The sequence below is a fragment of the Lepidochelys kempii genome, chromosome 10, assembly GCF_965140285.1.
Source record: "Lepidochelys kempii isolate rLepKem1 chromosome 10, rLepKem1.hap1, whole genome shotgun sequence".
In the NCBI taxonomy this organism is placed as follows: domain Eukaryota; kingdom Metazoa; phylum Chordata; order Testudines; family Cheloniidae; genus Lepidochelys; species Lepidochelys kempii.
In genome coordinates, this window is record NC_136389.1 from 20,170,313 (window position 1) to 20,191,366 (window position 21,054).

The 21,054-nt window shown below is 40.7% G+C and overlaps 1 protein-coding gene across 8 annotated transcripts in view; it reads left to right on the forward strand.

Moving 5' to 3' along the window:
• The window catches only part of MARF1 (meiosis regulator and mRNA stability factor 1), a 35,266-nt gene extending 28,778 nt beyond the window's left edge, over positions 1-6,488 (forward strand). For 7 of the 8 annotated variants that reach the window (XM_073362348.2, XM_073362346.2, XM_073362352.2 and 4 more), the window contains 5 exons: positions 146-358; positions 1,203-1,263; positions 1,376-1,516; positions 2,867-3,037; positions 3,951-6,488. In XM_073362348.2, the coding sequence (XP_073218449.1) occupies positions 146-358; positions 1,203-1,263; positions 1,376-1,516; positions 2,867-3,037; positions 3,951-4,186 (822 nt within the window). In that variant the 3' untranslated portion in view covers positions 4,187-6,488. Of the gene's footprint in view, positions 1-145; positions 359-1,202; positions 1,264-1,375; positions 1,517-2,866; positions 3,038-3,950 lie in introns of those variants that run through there. The other variant, XM_073362354.2, reaches the window with a different exon arrangement.
• The last annotated feature ends 14,566 nt before the right edge of the window (positions 6,489-21,054 follow it).

Sequence of the window (21,054 nt, forward strand, 5' to 3'; positions counted from 1 at the left end):
TTTGGTTTTTAGAACCATACTTAATTCACTTTATTTGGCTTTAGTTGTGATACAATATGTGGTACTTCCTTGTACTTTCAAAGGATATTACTGTGACTAACAGAAGCATACATTTGTATGGTGACATTTCTTTGCTTTTGTGCAGGTTTTTACCAATGATGTGGCAGAAGAGTATGTGAAACTCACAAATCTGTATTTGTTTGCAAAGAATGTGAGATCCTTGCTTCACACCTACCACTACCAGCAGATCTTCCTTCATGAGTTCCCAACAGCATATAGCAAATATACAGGAGAAGTGTTGCAGCCCAAAATATATGGATATAATAGTCTAGAAGAGCTCCTGGGAGCAATTCCACAGGTCTGAAGAATGTTGTTATTGCATCATAAACTTAAGTTAATTTAAGATTCCTGAATATTTTCAGTAACAGTTTCTTAGAGCATTTAATTTAAATACATCATGCAACTGAAATTCTGCTTCATACTCTGTGTGATCTGCTGCTATAGTTACAAGGAAATTCATACTAGACATGTTACATATTTTAACAATCTCAATTTTGCTGAACTGGACTTGTCAACTGAGTGAATATGACTCTCTGTGTATTCATTGTTTGAATCGAATGCACATGTAAATAAAAATGCAGCAAAAAACCCCCACTCCTTTATGGAGCAGAAATGTTGCTAGCATCCACCAAGTGAGAATTGACTGTTCCTATAGTTGCTAAAGAGAAACAATGTAGTGCAGTTGCTGAGTTGCATATTTATTGCGCTAGGTTTACCTCCTAATATCCCAATAGCCATGTAACTTTGAACCCTTACTACTAATCTAAAAGCTATGGGAATGCCACATATTTGAATTCTAGTGTGGCATCTCAGATGTCAGCCTATTATCTTTGGTTATAAGCTTTTCAAGTAAACTAATCTTTTTGGAGAGCAATTAACAATAACAGCTCTCCAATCTGTTCTGAAAATATGGGGCTGAAAAATGCATGAGCATCAGACATCCGGTTATGCTGTTTAGCTTCTCTTTTTACTTATCAAGACAAGACTTTTAATTGAGCAATCTAATGTGAATAGTCTGGTGGGTTAGCTTGCATTCCTTTAGAAATGTTGTCATAGTGTGTGAGAAGTGGGGAGTAGTATGGGTTAGGTGTTGAGATTAGTGTGTGCGCTCTGGTTAGGTTGTACTTTTGTCTTATAAATAGGTGGTCTGGATCAAAGGACATGGGCATAAGAGAATTGTAGTACTAAAGAATGATATGAAAAGTAAGTAAGCCAATTGAACTTCATAAACCAACTATCACACTGAAGTTTACAAGTATCTTTTTAGAGGTGATCAGAGACCAATGAACTTGCTTTTTTTTTTTTTTTTTTGAAGCTCGTTTTAGCTCACCCAGTTTTTCCCCTGCTGATCATGTGGATGATCATGGAAATCAACTTGCTGACAATAATGGACACATTATGGAGATTCTAGGATCCACTGCGTCAATGGAATTAAAACTAGGAACACCTAGTGATGGTAATGCAAACTTAATGTGTATAATAAAGTGGTTCAGTCTGCGGAGAAATACACTGAAAGCAAAGCAGGATGGGGAAAGAGCTGTGTGACTTAGTTATTTGAAGTAAGCTTCTATGATGTATGGAGTTTAAAGCTATCAGACTTCTTTCACGAAGGTCTTAGACGTACATTCCTCTTTGTGAGGAGGAGCCTGTTTCTGTGTGCTCCTCCTCACAAAGGTTTGATCTTCCAAGTTGCTGAAAATCTTTTTCAGATGAGTTCCCTTAATTCCCTTCATCTCAATGGAAGTTGAAGACAAGCTAAAGTGAGATTAAATGTAAATGACAGTGGCCCACTGGAGAATTCCACGAGCACAGGATTGTCTGTACCTTGACGTGCAGCTGTAGTACTGCCTTTTTTGCATATGATTTGCAGCCTTAGCTCTCCCTTGCTGCTGCTACATCTGCTAATAGCAGTATTAGTTTTGTTGGTGTAGTCTTTTTCCAGCTGCAGGTAGCCAGGAGCCTGTGCCTTGTTGCACAGACCTTGCCATGGTTACCAATTCCTTTGTCACCTCTATGCTAGATTACTGTAATAGAATGGCCCTTGAGACAGACGCTTTAGTTGATGTTGGAAGGAACACACTAAGACTATTTCTGTGAGGAGTAGGATAATATGCCCTGAACTCACTACCGATTCAGGGTATGTCTACACTACAGACAATGCTGGCATAGCTACATTGCCATAGCTATGCTGGTATATAACCCTGTAGTGTAGATACAGCCTACACTGATGGAAGGGGTTTATCCACCTCCCCAAGCTACAGTGGAAGCATTCTTCTGACAACATAGCTCTGCCTACACTGGGGGTTAGGTCAGCATCGCTGTGTTGGTCAGGGGTGTGGATTTTTCACACCTATGATATATTGACATAGCTACATCCAACTTTTACATGTAGACCAGGCCTCATTCAATATGCAATTAAATATGTTCTTTAAAATCTTATCTGGTTAGGGATCAGTTCTTTAAGAGAACATGTCCTCCTGCAATGGTTGATAGGAGCTTGGCATTTCTACATGGAAATAGTGTCTGAGTGTGGCAGCTGACTTTCTTGCTTAAAGTTCTCTTCCTCTGGAACTTACTCCCTTGCCTTTCTCTCAGGGTCCAAGCTTGGCAAACGTCAGGTCATGTTACAAGGGGGAGGGGTGTGTGTCAGACTTGGGTTGAACAAATTTCAGTGTGGGTTTAGTCTATAAATCCCCTTAGAGCATTTTGGCTGCAGACTTGGCATTTACCAACTATTAATATATTTACTATGGCATTTAGATATTTAAAATTGGTGATATTTTGAAAGATCATTTGATTTTTGCAGTTTCTAATCAAACTGAACAAGAACTCCTTTGCCTCACAAATACATCACCTGTTGACCTCTTGTGTGAACCAGTTCCTTCCTGCCTACCATCCCCACAACTGAGACCTGATCCAGTCATTCTTGAATCTGCAGACCTCATTCAGTTTGAGGAACGCACTCCACCTCTCTCTGGTAAGAGTTAATAGCCATAGGCACGTACCTGGAAGCCAGGTAAATGTTTACAGTGGCATGTAGAGTACAGACACTGCGTGCACAGCTAGAATAAGTATAAATAGCAGTGTAGGTGGTAAGAGACAGGTTAGGCAAGTAGAGTACCCTGTGTGCCTGAATCCCCAGGTTATATATTCTACATGGCTCTCTCCCACATCTACACTGCTGCTTTTAGCAGTGTGGTGTCCCATTGCCTCCCCACTGCCAGAGCCTTTCCCTGCTGGAGCCTTTCACTGTTACACATAGCTACGCACACAGTGCCTGTACTCTACACCACACCCGAAGTGTAGGCGTAGCCTACATGGTACTGATCAGACTTTACTGATAACTTTTTTTTCAAATTTGAAAACATCAAACAAACGGCTAATCATGATCCACTGACTTTTTGTGGATTTGCTTCCAATAAATTGCACTTTATATGGAGGTGTTCCATCTGAAGCTCTCAGTGCTTTACAAACAATATTCAACAGTGCTCTTGTGAGGGTAAATGCAGTATTTACAGGAATCACTTCCTCCTCCATTAAAATGTAGTCATCATTACAATGGCACATGGCAGTAGTTTAGCAACCTGCAGCAGCCCTTTAACAGTAATTTTACAGTACTTCACATGAAGTATTTGAGACGCTTTTTGTGGTTTGTGAAGTAGACCCATTTTGCAGATAGATAAACCGAGACAAATATTTAGTGTTAAAACCAAATGTCAAATTAACAGCAGAGATGAGAACTGAACCAGAGTGCTGTGGTTCTTAAATCTGCTAGTCACACTTCCGCACAGAGAGAACTCTTATCAAATGATTTTCCTGCATAGCCATAAAAGAATCTGGTTTTGAAAGTAAAATATTTGTATATAATTTAGCTGTTACATTTATTTTAGAGATGATGATTCTAACAGAAGAAGAAAAAAACAGAATTGTTACCACAGTAGCAAAAGGAAACTTGAGCTGTGGCCCTGTGGTATCTAGTGCCACAGAGAATTCTTCAGTGCCTCCCTATCAATCTTCTGAAACTCAACTAAGCAAGGAAGCAATGGACAGCCCAGCCAAAAAGCAACACAAAAACAAAGTGAAATTGGCAGCAAACTTTTCACTTGCACCTGTAACCAAGCTTTAAATTTTCTTCTGGTGTGAAAGACAAATACTGTTGGACTCTGCACAAAAATATAGCTATTTGGTAGCCCTTATGTATTTTAATGAGACGGCCTAGAAGTCACTTAATTTGTATTTAGATGTATTCGGTGAAGTTTTTGTTCTTTTTACACTGAACACAGCTGTCAGCAGGGAAAAGTATTTTTGTTATTTTGAAAAAACTTCCAGTATTCATTAAATTATTCTTAACAAGTCGTCCGCCCCCCCCCGCCCCCCCCCGATAAACCAATGGTGTTCAGTTACAGCAAAATTTAAACTCAGCTAAAGTGGAATGGATTTTATTTTCTTTAAGCCTCATCAGTGGTGTAATCCTACATGTAGCATAATATATTCTATAGGCTGTTGCTTACTGATTGTTTCAGACAGTATTAATAAAATGCATGATCTGTCTTTAAGAGCCTGTTGAGGAATTTTAACCATTACTGGATTGGAATGACAAAGTGTGGTGGGTTTTTGATTGTACTAAGGGAAAGCTTGTGTTAAGTGCAACTTCTGGTGATTTGTAATTGCATTGTAATTCCTTTCATGTAAGATGTCTGTAGAAGATTATGTGGATTTATTGCAAAATTTGTTTTAAACGTTTTGTGAAACTTTCAGTTCCGTTGAGGAGCTTTGTAGGAAGTTGAGGATGTTTTAAGCTTCCCTTTTATGTTTAGTTCCAGTTTGACGTGGATTGGGTTAAGGAAAAAAGATTGTCTTGGTGTCATGAGTTTAAAGTAAAATGAAGACACTCTATTGTGTCTGGAAATGAGGTTACTAGGAAGATTCCAATATTTCTAAAATATGCATTTAATGCATAAATTATGGATCATAGAGCAGGTGATGTAAAGTGCTATAAGATGGAAGGTATTGATGCTATTTCCACTTGTAAGGAAAGTTCTAGCTGTATGTGGAAATGCCAAGGTTATTCTGCTTAACCTTGTTTTCTATTTTTTAAGCATGTTTGGTAAATGGGAAGCTTACTCTTCGTCACATTGTCTTTTAACTGTGTCTGTTTTTATTCTAATATTTACTTCTAGTGTTGGAAGCTATTTTCAGTTTTTTGTGGTATTTTGTGTTGGCTTTTGGAAAGGCCAGCCTTTGGAAGGAAGGTAAACCAGTGGGAATGACCTTATTTCTAGTTGGCTGAAATGTCCTGTGAGTGAGGCCTTATACCCATTTTGGGTAAACTTGGTATTTACAATGGGTTGTATTTGCCAGGCAGACTAAATTTCCTGTAAAACTGAAAGAATGTATACCTAAGGTTTTCCACTGGTTGAATGGTTTCTTTTTTAGATGGATTATATTTTGTAATGTACAAGAGTGATGGAAAGTGGGCTCAGATTTCATAGCCAGCAATTGAAAATGCCACGAAATAATGGCTATAGACAGAATTTTACAAGTCAGATTTTGTTAAAAAATCTTTTAAATATAGCCAAGTATTACCAATACTAAACTCTATAGCCATTATGAATACAGGGAAACACTTGGAAGTTTTTCTGAGCATTGTGGCACAGTGTTTGAGTCCTTATTAAACCTCTACAGACATAGTGTTATAGAAAGCAAAAACAGAATGTAAATTTTTTTAGAATGCTTTTAATAATTTCATGAGTTAAATGTAATAACATCTGCTATAACCTTACATAGATTTTGTAAGGTTAACAGTGATCGTTTAGATCTTTGTTTCAGTAGTATGTGCAAAAAAATAGTAAAAGTATATTTTCATGAGATGCAATTACAAGTCATCCAAAGTGCTAAGTAAACCAAATGATGCTATAGAGGAAAAATTGAGGTACAACTCTGTACTATGTTTATGCGAATGTGGTGGTTATACCATTTATGGAGGTCAGCATATATATATATATGTATGTGTTTTTGTTTTGTTTTTTTTGATTCATGTGTAATTCTGATTAAATTGCTGTTTGAAAGTAATAGAAGAAATTTTGGGGAAGTTGTGTTCATAGAGTAACAAAATAGCCAATTGAATTACAATATATTTTTTTATCCAAAGGGTTAATTGAATGATGTGACTTACTGATTCAAAACAATTAAGACCTTGAAATTCTTTAATTTACAAATTAATTGTACTAATTTAGATTCATGTCTGTTTAAAAAAAAAAGTGTCACCCTCAACTTACATGCACTATATCTTCTCAAGGTGGGAGGAGGAAGAAAAATGTTTTTCATAGCTGTCTATTTTGTTAGACACTTTCTTTTGTGACTCAAGTGCTGTTTTGTGTGTTGGGACCAAACGGTTGTGTCAATAAAATTTTCAAGCAAGCATATAATTCTTGCCTTATTTACCTAAGAACAGACAAATATCTTAGAATTCTTGCTTATTACTTTTTCCCCCACTCACACCAAGTTCAGTCATCCCGGCAAAGTAAAGCAGTAAAACATTTGTTTTGTAAAAACCCAGATTAAAACCAACAACAAACCTTCCCATGGAATTCTTTAAAATTCCAATTATATCCAATTTAGATATAAATATATTCCCTTTGAAGTTTTTGAAGAGCTGGATGAACATACCAGAAGTCCTGAAATTTTACTAGTCTGGATTTTTAAAAACATATGTTTCTTTTAATGAAACCTCCTCAAGTGTTTATATGCTATTGGCACAAAGGCTGCTTCATATGCATAATAGGTCCTGAATGAATAAGCACTACTTTCATTAATAAAGTGAGCAATTTTAGTTGCAGCTATTTAATTCAAGATTAATAGAGAACTTGTTTACCTGGGTACTGTATACAAGATGAATATCATAAATTATTGCTCTTAAATGGGGGAGAAATGAAGGGGGATAGAAGCAAGAGGATTCTCTAAAAGTGCTGTTGTAGTTTAATGAAAACTGCAACCTCTGTTCCATAACTACAATCACATCTCCTCTTTTTTTAGGGTTGCCAACCCTCCCAGTTTTGCCAGGAGTCTCCTGGAATCAGGCTCTATCTCCTGGAGGCTACTGAAGCCAAACCGGGAGATTTTAGGCTGCTAAAAGTCTGGCGGGGCTAAGGCAGGCTCCCTACCTGCCCTGGCTCCACGCAGCTCCCAGAAGTGGCTGGCACATCCCTGCTGCCCGGGAGTGGGGGAGGCAGGGGGCTCCGCACGCTGTGCCCCTGTCCGGAGCACCAACTCCGCAGCTCCCATTGGCCAGAAACTGCAGTCAGTGGGAGCGGCGGAAGCAGTGCCTGCAGGCAGGGGCAGTGTGCGGAGCCCCCTTCCCTCCTCCTTCAGGAGCCAGACATGCTGGCCACTTCCAGGAGCAGTGTGGGGCCAGGGTAGACAGGGAGCCTGCCTTAGCCCTGCGGCGCCACTGATCGGGAGCCGACCAAGGTAAGCGCCGCCCAGCCAGAGCCCGCACCACTCACACCCTCCCACACCACAACCCTTTGAGCCCCTTCCAGAGCCCTCACCGCCTCCTGTACTCTGCCTCCCAGCCCTGAGCCCCTTCCTACATCCAAACTCCCTCCCAGAACCCACCACACGATCCATTGTCTGCAGCCAAGCTCTAAGATACAACCGCATTTGCTCCAACCCCTCAGATAGACAAACATCTACACGATCTCTATCAAGCATTCTTACAACTACAATACCCACCTGCTGAAGTGAAGAAACAGATTGACAGAGCCAGAAGAGTACCCAGAAGTTACCTACTACAGGACAGGCCCAACAAAGACAATAACAGAACGCCACTAGGCAACACCTTCAGCCCCCAACTAAAACCTCTCCAGGATCATCAAGGATCTACAACCTCTCCTGAAGGATGATCTCCCCCCACTCTCACAGATCTTGGGAGACAGGCCAGTCCTTGCTTACAGACAGCCCCCCAACCTGAAGCAAATACTCACCAGCAACCACACAACAAAAACACTAAGCCAGGAACCTATCCTTTCAACAAAGCCCATTGCCAACTCTGCCCACATATCTATTCAGGGGACACCATCATAGGACCTAATCACATCAGTCACACTATCAGAGGCTCGTTCACCTGCACATCTACCAATGTGATATGTGCCAGTAATGCCCCTCTGCCATGTACATTGGCCAAACCAGACAGTCTCTACGTAAAAGAATAAATGGACACAAATCAGAGGTCAAGAATGATAACATTCAAAAACCAGTTGGAGAACACTTCAATCTCCCTGGTCACTCGATTACAGACCTAAAAGTGGCAATACTACAGCAAAAAAACCTTCAGAAACAGACTCCAACGAGATACTGCTGAATTGGAATTAATTTGCAAACTGGACACCATTAAATTAGGTTTGAATAAAGACTGGGAGTGGAGGGTCATTACACAAAGTAAAACTATTTCACCATGCTTATTTTTCCCCCTACTGTTACTCACACCTTGTCAACCATTGGAAATGGGCCATCCTGATTATCACTACAAAGGGGTTTTTTTCTCCTGCTGATAATAGTCACCTTAACTGATCACTCTTGTTAGAGTGGGTATGGCAACACCCATTTTTTCATGTTCTCTGTGTGTGTGTGTGTGTTTATATATATAAAATCTTCCTACTGTATTTTCCACTGCATGCATCCGATGAAGTGGGTTTTAGCCCACGAAAGCTTATGCTCAAATAAATTTGTAAGGTGCCACAAGTACTCCTCCTTTTTACAGCTTAACATGTAACTTAACTTCAGCAGACAAGTGTTTGATTTTTTGGTTTTACATTATCTTGTTTTAACCACTTCCCTTGTTTCATTTTCCCCTTGTCACCCTCTTATTTCTTGCTAAATAAGTCTTTTCATAGAATCTCTATTTGTATACATCAGTACGCTATAAATTTAATAATTAAGAAGCGAGCCATTGGAAGTGTTTGAGAAATATAAATTGCAAGGTTTGCCTGCTTTACATCTTACAAGAGTATAAGATGTAATATGGAGTAGTCTTTGGTTTCATTTAACTTTTTGTTCTGGTTTGACTATTTGTGGGGAAGGGTAAAAATGCAAAGAGGTATTGGGGAAGAATTTGGGAGTGAAAACTGGTTTCTAAATGAAGAACACCAAAGCACAGGGGGATGAAAAATCACAAATTTACACTTGAAAGTAAGTATCTGGTGCTCAATATACAATACACAGCTGATCATGAAATTCCTCCCTCTGGAGGGGTTTAATGCTTTATTGCTTCTGTAGGCTGAGTGCATTGTGCACACCAAGGGCTCATTGCATTCCTCCATTTCCTCCCCTCACAAGATCCCGGTCTCACTCTCCCATGTCACTTTATTCAAGGGACCCTCCCCCCCCCCCCCCCGGGCAAATCCCTCCCATCCCTCATGCAAGGGTCTCTGTATTCCCTCTCCCAATCTTCATTTTCCGACCTGGGTACTTGCTTTTCCTTCCCTATCTCCCTTCCCCCAAACTATCCTTGCTTTCTTCATCACCCCACAGCCCCTCTACTCCTTGCTTCCCCTCATCACTAAGTCCATGTGCTCCCTGGGTTCCTGCTCCCCTTAGCATTAGCACCTTGCCTTTCCCCCAGGGCCATGCTTCTACCACCACTATTGCTACTAGGTTCTCTCCAGCTCCCTACCTTTTCTATCTCCACTGTCCCCTCAGCATGCTACTTTCTCCACCACTACTTTCCCATCCCTCTGGTTTCTGCTGTTCCTCATCTCCTCCCTCTCCACCCCCTACTCGTTTTGCCTTCTTCCCCTAAGTCACTGGTTCCTCCCTGTAAGTCCTTCTTTCTCCTAGACTCCAGGTCACAGAAATTTCCCCCGTGACAGATTAAGCTGCTGCCTCTCATGTAAGCAGCAGGGCAGAGAGATTCCTCTTCTGGAAGCATCAGAAAGTCATGGAGCCATAATATTCCTCTGATTTGGGCACATCTGGTGTTCCGAGTTGCACAAAAAATAATAGGGTTGTGTCCACTGATGCCTAGAACATTCCTTGACATTTTGGAATTGATTGGATATGGTGTTCAAAAGTTATTACATTATAGACCAGCAGAAAAATACCATCAAGTTGAGGGTTAGACCACACTTTGCCTGGCCAAATATTGCCCTCACCACTAACCAAAACGTCATTTTGGATACTCCATGGCAACATATAAAAAAGATTTGGATGCATTTTTAATGAGATGTGGTGGCGTCACTGCCCCTGGATTGATAATCAGTCTGTAGGTGATAATCCTGCACACTGGATGCTCATGGTCTGGTCAAATGATTTCTCATCTCCTGAAGTTAGTCACAGAGCCACATTCATAAGACAAATTTGAACCTAAATCATAGACTATGTAGTGGAATTTGTAATATACTTTGCACAGTCCTGTGTGGGTTTTGTGTGTGTGTGTTTTTTTGGTGTGTGTGTGCTTGCCAGAAACTCTTCCCTTAGATTATAAAGGTCCTTCCTGAGAGGTGGTGTGGGGGAGATTTTTTTTTTTAAGGCAAACTAGCTGCTTAACTCCCCTTTATGCTCTTGAAAACTCCTCTTACAACCAGAGTTCAGGCTTCACCCTCTTATTCATGTGACTTTATTCAAAACTGGACTCAGATTGACTTGATAATGTCATTTGCACATATCAAAAAGTTTCCAACATACCATGGGGTCACTATTTTATGAATACATAGCACAGTGCACTTGACTTGTTGCCTAAAACACGGACAAATTTGCACACAGTCATTCCTGAGCTTAATATTTTCTCATAGTAATCTTTTAATTATTCCTAGACAAATACTGGAGCATCATTTAATGCTCTGTGAGCCCTGTGTCCTGAAGCCCTAGACCAGGGGTGGCCAACCTGTGGCTCCGGACCCGAATGCGGCTCTTCAGAGGTTAATATGTGGCTCCTTACCTAGGCACTTTTTCTGGGGCTGGAGTTATAGATGCTAACTTTCCAATGTACTGGGAGTTGCTCACTGCTCAACCCCATGCTCTGCCCCAAGCCTTGCCCCCACTCCACCCCTTCTCCCAAGGCCCTGCCCCTTCCCCTGAGCCTGCCATGCCCTCGTTTCTCCGCCCTGCCCCCCCAGCTTCCTGCACACGTGAAACAGCTGATTGCAGTGGGCGGGGGCAGGGGGGACTAGGTGCTGATTGTTGGGGGCTGTCGGCAGGCAGGAGGTGCTGGGGGCTGGAGAGCGGATGGGGGGCTGCTGACGTATTACTGTGGCTCTTTGGCAATGTACATTGGTAAATTCTGGCTCCTTCTCAGGCTCAGGTTGGCCACTCCTGTCCTAGACAGCAGAGAGATCACTATTGACACCTGTTGGTGAATAGGGAGAAGAGCTGCCTAGAGCTGCTTGAGAACTCCATGTGGACCGAGGCTTCAGAGGGGAGGGCGCTCTTTGCTGGCATCTGTTGGTTGGCATGGGGAAATTACTGCATGGGGTAGGCCTTATGGGACAGTTGGGAGAATTTTGATTAACGGACAGTTAAGTGTTTGAGTTTGAGGGGCAATAAATGCTATTGTCAACTGTGGAAATGACAGGACAAGAGAACTACACCAAAGGTCCCCGGTGTGAGGGGTCTCCCTGGCCACCACTGCAGGCAGGTATAGTTGGGTAAGATCCTGGACAGGGCTACCAGGAGAGAGCGGGAAATAGGAAAAGGGGCTCCTGCCTTGTGCTGGGAGAGTGCCTTTTTGGTGGCAAGGACTTTTTTACGAATCCTTTCTACCTCTGATCCCTTGCTAAAGGCTTGGCACAGAGGCAGCTTCAAGACAGTGGATAGCTTGGAGGTAGCAGACTGAGCTGAGGTGGATCTGAGGCGATGGGCTGAGCTGAAACAGATTTGAGGCAATGGGCTGGGCTGAGCTGAGGTGAATTTGAGGCAAGCGGCTGGGCTGAGCTGAGGCGGCACTCAGACCGGTGACGACACTGAGGTGACTTGGACTGAATCTGCAGAGAGCAGCAGCCTACCTGAGGGACTCCGCTGCAGGCCTCCCTACCCAGCAATCAAAGCTGACATCGCTTCAGTCGGGTTAGGTGGTGGAGCCTCCAGAGCATCCCAGTCAGCTGCCAAATCCTTGGACCTGCCAGAATCCTTGGACTTCTGTAGCCCTGGACAGCGAACTGTGAGTGGGGAGCTGGGGAGGAGGGAAGTGTCCAGAATGCATTAGCCTCCCACCACTGCAAGAGCGGGATTGAGGTTGGGACTGTTGTTAGGATGCCCTGGGCAGCGGAGTCTTATCTAATAGACACTGTTAATTTGTTAATTGTTGGCTTTCCCAAGTTTATTCTGTTGTCCCCACACGCGCCCCTGCCCCCAATACATTCTCTTTGTTTTAAACCCCTGGACACAGTGCTTGACAATGGGGGAGTATTGCCCATGAAGGGTGCCTAGGCTGGGGTGGTGTGTATATATAGTTTCCCAGGTTTCAGGGTGGGGGCCTGAGCCAGTGTTTAACTCCTCAGAAGGAACCCTTACAAAATGGAACCTGGCCCTTTTGCTGCTGAGAGTACCTGGCAGAAAGATTGAGGATGCATTTTCATCATTTTATGGTTGGTTTTTCATGTGTACCACAGTTGTTAATGTGATACGGATGTATAAGTACAGTAGAGAGAAATGCTTTAGAACTTGGGTGGCTCTTGACTGATGTCTTACCAGTATTTATAGTGCCAAGTGTATGTATTGCCAGTTTCCTTTCCTATAAATGCTATTGTATTATAGTAATGTTGCGCACTTTGATTTATTGGACGAGCCACTCAGGCCACCTCTCTAGAGGATCACCCACTGGCATGGGTGGTTTGTGAGAGCAGCATCTGTCTTATGACTGGTCAGTTTAAGGGCTGCCAGTGCCAGATGCTCCCCATTGGGGACAGAAGCACCCGCTGCAGTTTCATTGGAATCAGAAGCACCCATTGCAGTTCCAGTCAAAAAAGTTTTTCCTTCCCTTTTCTTGATGTGGTTTGTTCATTGCCACTAAAAGAATGTTAAGGTTATAATGTTAGGACTTTGCATTGTGTCTCTTGAAGAACTTTGATTCTACCCTTTGAGCAAAGAATGGAACTTGCTGGTGCGTTTCGCCTTCCTTGAGCCATTTGGTAGGCTTGGCTAAAAGTAGTGGTAAGCTGTAAGAGTTTGACGTAGGAGATATGCTGTACCAATTGCGTTTCATAGAGGTCATTTTATGTTGGTGGTAGTCCAGTGTGGTAGCAGTACACTAACAGGAACCTTTAATTTATATTCACCTCAAACAGAGGACCAGGAGTGAGTTAGGCCAGGATCTCCAAGTGAGGATTAGGATACTGGACTTTAAGAATTAAGCATTAGGACTAGGAATCACAAGACTTGTGCAATATTTCTCACTGTTAAAGACTTCTGTTGTGCTATTTGACTGCTATAGGCTTTGGGTAAGTGGCTTAATATATCTGCATCTAGTTCCTTATCTGTGAAATAGAGATAAAATGTACCTGTTAATAAACTGAAGGGATTCAGAGAAGAGCAACAAAATAACCCAGGAAGCTAGTCAGATTGACTAATGAGTAAATATTAAATAAATCTATTTCAGTATTGTGGGTAGAGGTAGGTGAAATTGTACATTTGAATACTAAGTTTGCTAAAAAATGCAGTTTCAGGGCAAATAATGTTGGTCAAATAAAATAATGAAGAAAAATTTAAAAAGAAGAAATGGTTTGTTTTTAACATTTTCAGAATGAAACATTTCAACTTTGTTTCAAAATAATGTTTTGTTAAGAAATTTAGCCAGATTCTTTTACAAAATTTTTAAAAGATAAAAGCACCTGAAAACGTAATACAACAAAACAAAACAAAAAACCCTCAATTTCAGGTTTAGCAAAACATTTAATTCAACCCAAAACAATTTTTCCCAATTTTTAATTTCATCAAGAAAAGCAAAAAAACTCTGTTTCAGTTTGAAACTAAATGGGGTGTTTGTTTTTTTTCTGGGGGAGAGGGGAGAAATCAGTATGGCCACCAAACCAAAAAGTTAAGTATTTGCTTAGCCCTAATCATGGGCTAAGATAACTAAAGGAAGGACAAAAATCTACAAATAAGAACAGAGAAGTTTTCAGTGTGGTATGTGGCAGTTTTATTAGGGGTAGTAAAAATTAAGGTGAGAGGGAATATTAAGCTAAATATCAGAAAAAAACTTTATGAAAGTGAGGTCTTAGGCTTTTGAAGATCCATCACTTGGAAATCATACAACTAGGCAAAACCATTAGAAAATGTGCTCTTGGGAACAATTCTTCATTGGCAAGAAGGTATACATAGTTATGGTTTTGGCCTTCACAACATCCCCTGGCAAAGAGTTCCACAGGTTGACTGTGTGTTGTGTGAAGAAGTACTTCCTTTTTTTTTTTTGTTTTGTTTTAAACCTGCTGCCTATTAATTTCATTGGGTGATCCCTAGTTTTTGTGTTATGTGAAGGAGTAAATAACATTTCCTTTTTCACTTTCTCCACACCAGTCAAGATTTTATAGACCTCTTGTCAAATCCCCCCAGTCTTTTTAATCTCTCCTCCAGAGGTAAACTGTTCCATACCCTTAATCATTTTAGTTGCCCTTCTCTGTACCTTTTCCAATTCAAAAATATATTTTTTATATGGGGCTTCCAGATCTGCACACGGTATTCTTGTGGCCATTTGGTGCATATATCATCTGTTTTGATGATGCCACATTGAACTAGTCCCTTGTTCAGTATCACAGGGGTTAGAACAATACAAAGTCAGAGGCATTTCAGACTGTTCATATAGCTCTCAAAGAGTATTAGCGTATGCTATGCAATAGGCGTAGAAATTTCAAATCAGCCTTTTTGGACTAAAATGGCATACAAAAAAGAAATCCAGTCAGGAGATCTGTTTTCTGCAAAAAGAGAGAAAAGAATACATAATGTTTTGTCATCTATGTAGGTAGAATGAGGTCTTTAACTCGCAATGAATTTAGGATTAGCTAAAATCATCTCTCTGCTGTCTTGAGGTTTTGCAAGCTGCTCTGCAATTAGCTAAAGCAGCAATCACCTAGGAAGCCACAGCCCTAAAATGAACCCTCCCCCACAAGACAGCAATTATTTAATCAGGTTTTGCTACACATCTCACAGATTCACATAGTGCAGACTTTCTCACATTCCCTCCCATTGGGCAGTATGTGACTAAGCACAGAAACGCTTCAGCACAAAGTTGTTTGCAGACTAAGGTGACTGGAAAAGAGAACTGATGGGACTAATATACAAAGTTTCCAGCTCCATGTGTAAAGTGCTTCATGCAGATGGCAACTGATGCATCAGTTCCCTGTGCATTGTGTGTGTGTTCTGGTAGGTCATCACTGTAGATTGTATATCCTTTGACTTTTGTAGAATCAGGGGGCAGGGCCAGATTAAGACCTTTAGAGGCCCTAAGCACTGAAAAGATTATGGTGCCCCCCCATGTAATTAAAAATAAAAACAATACTACACTGTAAAATAAAATTTTATTTTTCGAAATGACACAAAACTTACATGTGTGCTGAAATTAAAATAGCTTCTTTCTAGATTTTCTGATAACAAAATTCTGGATAAGTTCATCGAAGCTGACTCGATGAAGCATGTCCATTTCCATATGCAATAGGGAAAGTGAATCAAGTCTGTCCTGACACATTGTTGTTCTCTGAGGGTTTTTTATTCTTTTCAGCTGAGACAAAGAGCATTCTGCGGAGCAGTTAGTAATCATCAATGTTAGAAAAATACGTAGTGCGATCTCTACATTTGGAAATACACATTGTATTCCATCTTTCAGTATTGTGTCATGAAGATCAATGTGACTGAATTTAATTTTTCCTGTTTCATTAAACTTTGCACACATATAACAGTGGAACTGCCGTACTTCTCCACAGAGATTCATGTTCAAGTCAACAGGGATTGAGTCAACTAGCTTTTGGGAACCTTGTGAATATTGTTCGTCAGAAAAGTCCATATCGTTTAGAAAAGAAAATCTACTTGATGCTTCTTTGTACACTTCACCTCTCCTCTTCATATGAGCTTCAAGTGTATCAATTATAAGATAGTAAATAGATACATGAAATTTTTCTCCAGGATTCAATGCTGTTTCTGTTGTACTGCTATCATTTGCTTGTTTTTTCCTGATTTGCTTGCGGGACTGGGCTTCTTTGTAGTTAGTATCAGGCAAGATATCTTTTGATATGTTTTAAATCTTTCGAAATCATTCCTCAAAGTGTGTAAGTGGTCTGCTAATGATTGATAGAGGTCTGCACATGTTTTCAAATCCAATTCTTTTTCTTGGAGAGCTTGACTTGTGTGGTAAAAGTGTTGTGATTTGTCTTCAGCTATACTTTCTAATGCATCCACAATCTTTGAGTAAGACTCCAGAATTGCACTTGTTGCCACTGCATGTGCCTTCCAGCGAGTATTAGAAAGAAATTTCAACACACGATCATTGCCCAAATATGTTTTAAGAACTACCCATTGGTGTGTTGAGGCAGAGAAAAATGTATAAAGTAACTGGACTGTTGAGAAAAAACTTACTGCCACCGGACAAAAATCAACGGCACTGCAGCCAACAAGATTAAGGGAGTGTGCAGCACGTGGTATGAATATGGCATATTTGTTCTGTTCTAAAAGCTTCTTCTGCATTCCTTGATAACGCCCTGACATGTTGTCAGCGTTGTCATAAGATTGACCTCTGCACTTTGAGAAATCTGTTTTGCAAACTTGGCACAGATAAGGCAGTACTTGATTTGCCATTTCTTCACCAGTGTGGCTTTTCAAATTGAGGAATGTTATAAATCGTTCAGCTGGTTTTCCATCTGTGGGAGACATATATCTTAGTACAATACTCCATTGCGCAATATGTGAAAGATCAGGTGTAGAGTCGACAGAGAAACTGAAGTACCCAGCAGTACTTACTTCATCCACAATAGCTGAACGAACTTTGCCACTCATTAGACCAATGAGTTCATCACATATTGTCTTGGATAAGTTTGATGGGTTACTTTTGCTAGCATTCCCATATTTTGAGATATGGCCTGCTAAAAATGGGTCAAACTGAGCCACAGTACATGACAGGATCTGATTTCCTCGCATTATTTTGATCTACGTTAGTAGGACGCCCCCCTGGTTTAGGTGGGGATAAGTAATAAAAAGAGAACAGAAAAACGGGGGAAGAGTGTGTAGTGGAGTGTAAGGAAGTCTAACAAAGTTCTGATTTTTCCCATGATGACTACTTTGATGCTTTTTTAAAAATATCAAATTTTTTCAAAAAAAATCTTTTTTTTTGGTGCCCCTGCTTTGCTGGTGCCCTAAGCACGTGCTTAGTCGGACTATTGGGTAATCCAGCCCTGGAATCAGGCCTGTAGCTATTTGCAATCTTTGCATGGAAAACGCTGTCAAAGCACGACTAATAGTTTATTTATTAACATATTAGGGCTACAGATTGAAATCGATAAAGATTGTGACCAAAAATTGACTTCTGCAGCCAACATACATTTTTGTTGACTTGTTAAAATGTGCCCATCACGGTCTTTGTCTGCACATGCATACATTAACAATCAATAAAGGATTAAATGTACGCACAAACCCCCATGTGTATGAAATTTACCTCAAATCTGCCATCATGTTCACAGCCCCTTCAAATGAGCTCTTTCATTCTGTTAAAATGTTGAGATTTAAAATGAGCGTTTGTAAATTACAATAAAATTTGGTCTCCTGTTTCCGCTAAAACAAGCTTTGTCACTTTGGTTATGCTGATGTAGATATTGCTGTCTTATTGTTCAGAAGGAACATTCTTTTTTGGAATTCCTGTGGGAGCTGTAATATACTGAACCAACTTGCATCCAATATATAATCTCCCCATGTTCCTGATTTTATTTAATATAAGTAAGTTCATAGTGGACTGTGCACCTTCATCATTTAGCGGTGTCATGTGCTATCCATAGGAAAATAACGTTATAGCCGCAGTCTCTCTTACTTTTTATACTTGGCAGTATGAGCTCTTCTATTTTCCCCACATGGCCAGAACTCCCCAGTCAAACCACTATGTCTAATTTTGTGGAGCATATTTCTTCTATATTTATAGTATTTTATAAAGGCAGCTTTGTTTACCTGCTGATATTGGACTAGGTTTGGCATCTTTGTTTCTAGATTCTTAAAGGGACACGAGCAAGTAGTCTAGGTCAAAATGTATGTGATGTTAAAGAAATTTAAATAAATGGGATACCATAATTAAGATGAGCAAATTGGCTTTGTTTAATTTAAAATCACTCACACACAAGTTGTCTTGAAAACTCCACTCTTAGTAATTATTGGGTTCACTTTCTGTTCAGTAGACTTGTAATTTGGCAAGTGATAGAGAGTTGGCTAAAGTACTAACAGGATAGTTTTTATAGACTTAGAAAAAGCATAATGAAGTGGAGAGAAGGATGCTCGTCTCAGTGTTGAGGAAATATGGAGTGTCTGATTTAATAACTTTGGTGAATGCATTATATAGATCACCTAAAACAATCACCTGAACATAGTTTTAGAATGACAAGTCCCTTTGAAGTGAAAGTTGGACTGCATCTGGGGCCAGCCCTCAGTCCTCTGCTGTTTATTATATTGATGGACTATGTCAACAGGAGGATCCCAATGGGAAAAGGTGAGAGACTGCAGATAAAAGATGCAGATAACATAGCAATAACTGCTTCCTCAAAAGAAGTCCTAGAGGAAATAGTAAACCAGTGCTATGACCAGCTAAATAGGCCTGGGATGAAATGAGCATGACTAAGACTGAGTGTGTTAGTAAAGGTGCCACAAGGAAATTGGATATGTAGAGGTTAATGGAGTACAGCTAAACCAGGCTGACCAGTTTAAGAACCTTGGTGGTTGGGTTACAGAAGATGGTGAGTTTAAATGTGAGATATAGTCCAAACTGGGAAGTGCTGGAAGAGTGTGGAATAACATCTTGAGTGTTGTCTGACAAGCATATGCCACTGAAACGGAAAGCCCAACTGTGTAGAACAATGTTTCAGAGTAACAGCCGTGTTAGTCTGTATTCGCAAAAAGAAAAGGAGTACTTGTGGCACCTTAGAGACTAACCAATTTATTTGAGCATAAGCTTTCGGTGCAAAAGCATAGGTGGTAAAGAGATTGCAGGTTCAATGTCAGCAGGTGTTTGAGATAAGATGTCTTTGCTCTATAAAAGGAGTTACACAAAGAGACAGATTTCTAAATTAAGGTAGTAGGATGGAAGTTAAAGTTCATGTTGTGGCTGACAAAATCCAGGAAGCATGACTTCACTGGTTTGGACACATACATTATTTTCACCAGGTTCTCTTCATTCATCTGTAACAGCAGAGGGTGGTAGAAAAGAAACCCTGAGGAAGCAATGGATAAATTGCATCAAAGAAGATGGTAAGCAGGTGGACCTTGGACAGATGAAGATGGCACATGACCCAACTCCAGATGATGAGATAAGGGGAAGAAGTGAACAGAGAAGGAAAGAGGCAGGAGTAAATAAATCAGATAGAAATCTAGGTGGTAAAGGAAATGGGGTCGAAATGGCAGAAGGAAAGACGCAGGGGGAGTATGCATGTGCATTAAGTAGGTCACCCACTTTTGCCATCTACTTTAGGTGTCTGGGATCTTCTATCCATAATACGTAATATACATTTCCTTTTTAGCTAGAAAAACATTTCTTGTTTTCTTTTTTAAGTGAATCACCCTTTGAAGGAAATGAGTTAAAATTATGCAGAAATAAGGTTCACAGACTCAACTAAGGTGCAATCTCCAACTCCATGTTTCCTCCATTTCTACGGATAGTAAACTATATAGGCATCTAGCATCAAAGGCATCTCTATGGCTTAACTTAGCTAGCTAAACCAAAGTATAGCAAACCAGTGCATTGTGCCTGTAGAAAACTCCCACTAGCAAGGAAACTCAAACACAAATAGTAAAGCTGAAAAGGAAATAATCATGAAAGTAATAGAAATGATAGTACCAGAGTCTCCCTGGAGTTGTCTTCAAGGCTGCATATAAGCACTTTGAGCCCAATTCTCCCCTCACACCAGTTTTACAGGTGAATTCCGTTGACTTCAATGGGTTTACTCCAGTCTTGAGCTGCTGAGAGCAGAATTTGGGTCTTTCTGTTTGGATCAGAGCCTTGTGCGGGGGAGTTCCCTAAGGGCTGACAACATTCTCTTCCCCGAGATGGCAGAGCAGCAGTCCAGCCACAGGACAGTGCAGTCGTCTCCACATCAGGAAGGGGTTGGCATATGCATCCACATAGTTACAGATTAATTAGCCATTAAAAAGTACCCATTTAAAAAACAAATACACACCAAACCTTCAGCGTAGGGTGGATGAAGCTTCTGCTGAGTGAGCACAGCTCCATAGCACACATGAGTATGGGACCCTATTGTCCAAGTTCCCTCCATCCTGGCCCTCATGCAGAGGAGTTGCACTAGTTCTGGTGACCACTAGGCAGCCTGGGAGGTGGGGCCAGGATTTGCCCAATAGTGGAAAACTGTTGGGATTATGTGGTTCTGTACTGGTAATGAACACAACTGTCATTAATAATGGCACAAAGCAATTCAAGGCACTCACACTGCCTACTTTAGTGGCAAGATTACATTAATGAAACTGATTTTAAACATGGTTTTAAACTCTCCCCCTAGGATAATCTGTTTTAAGTATGATTTGTCTAACCATTGAAGGGGAAATACCCATTTTTATGCTTTAGACTGGCAGGAGCATGTTGCTTTTCCATTTTCTAAACAGCTATGCCTGGCTAGGCAACAGTTATAAAACTACCTCTGCCAACAAACTACCAGTGCTGTCCTCATTGTAGACAGGCCTTTAAAGAGAAGATGTTATACAAAGTCAATACAACCAGCAAACTGGTTAGATTACAGATTAAGTGCTCTTTAATAGTCAATTGGGTGGTCAAATAATTCACCATGAAAGTGCCACTTGAGGCCACTTATGAAC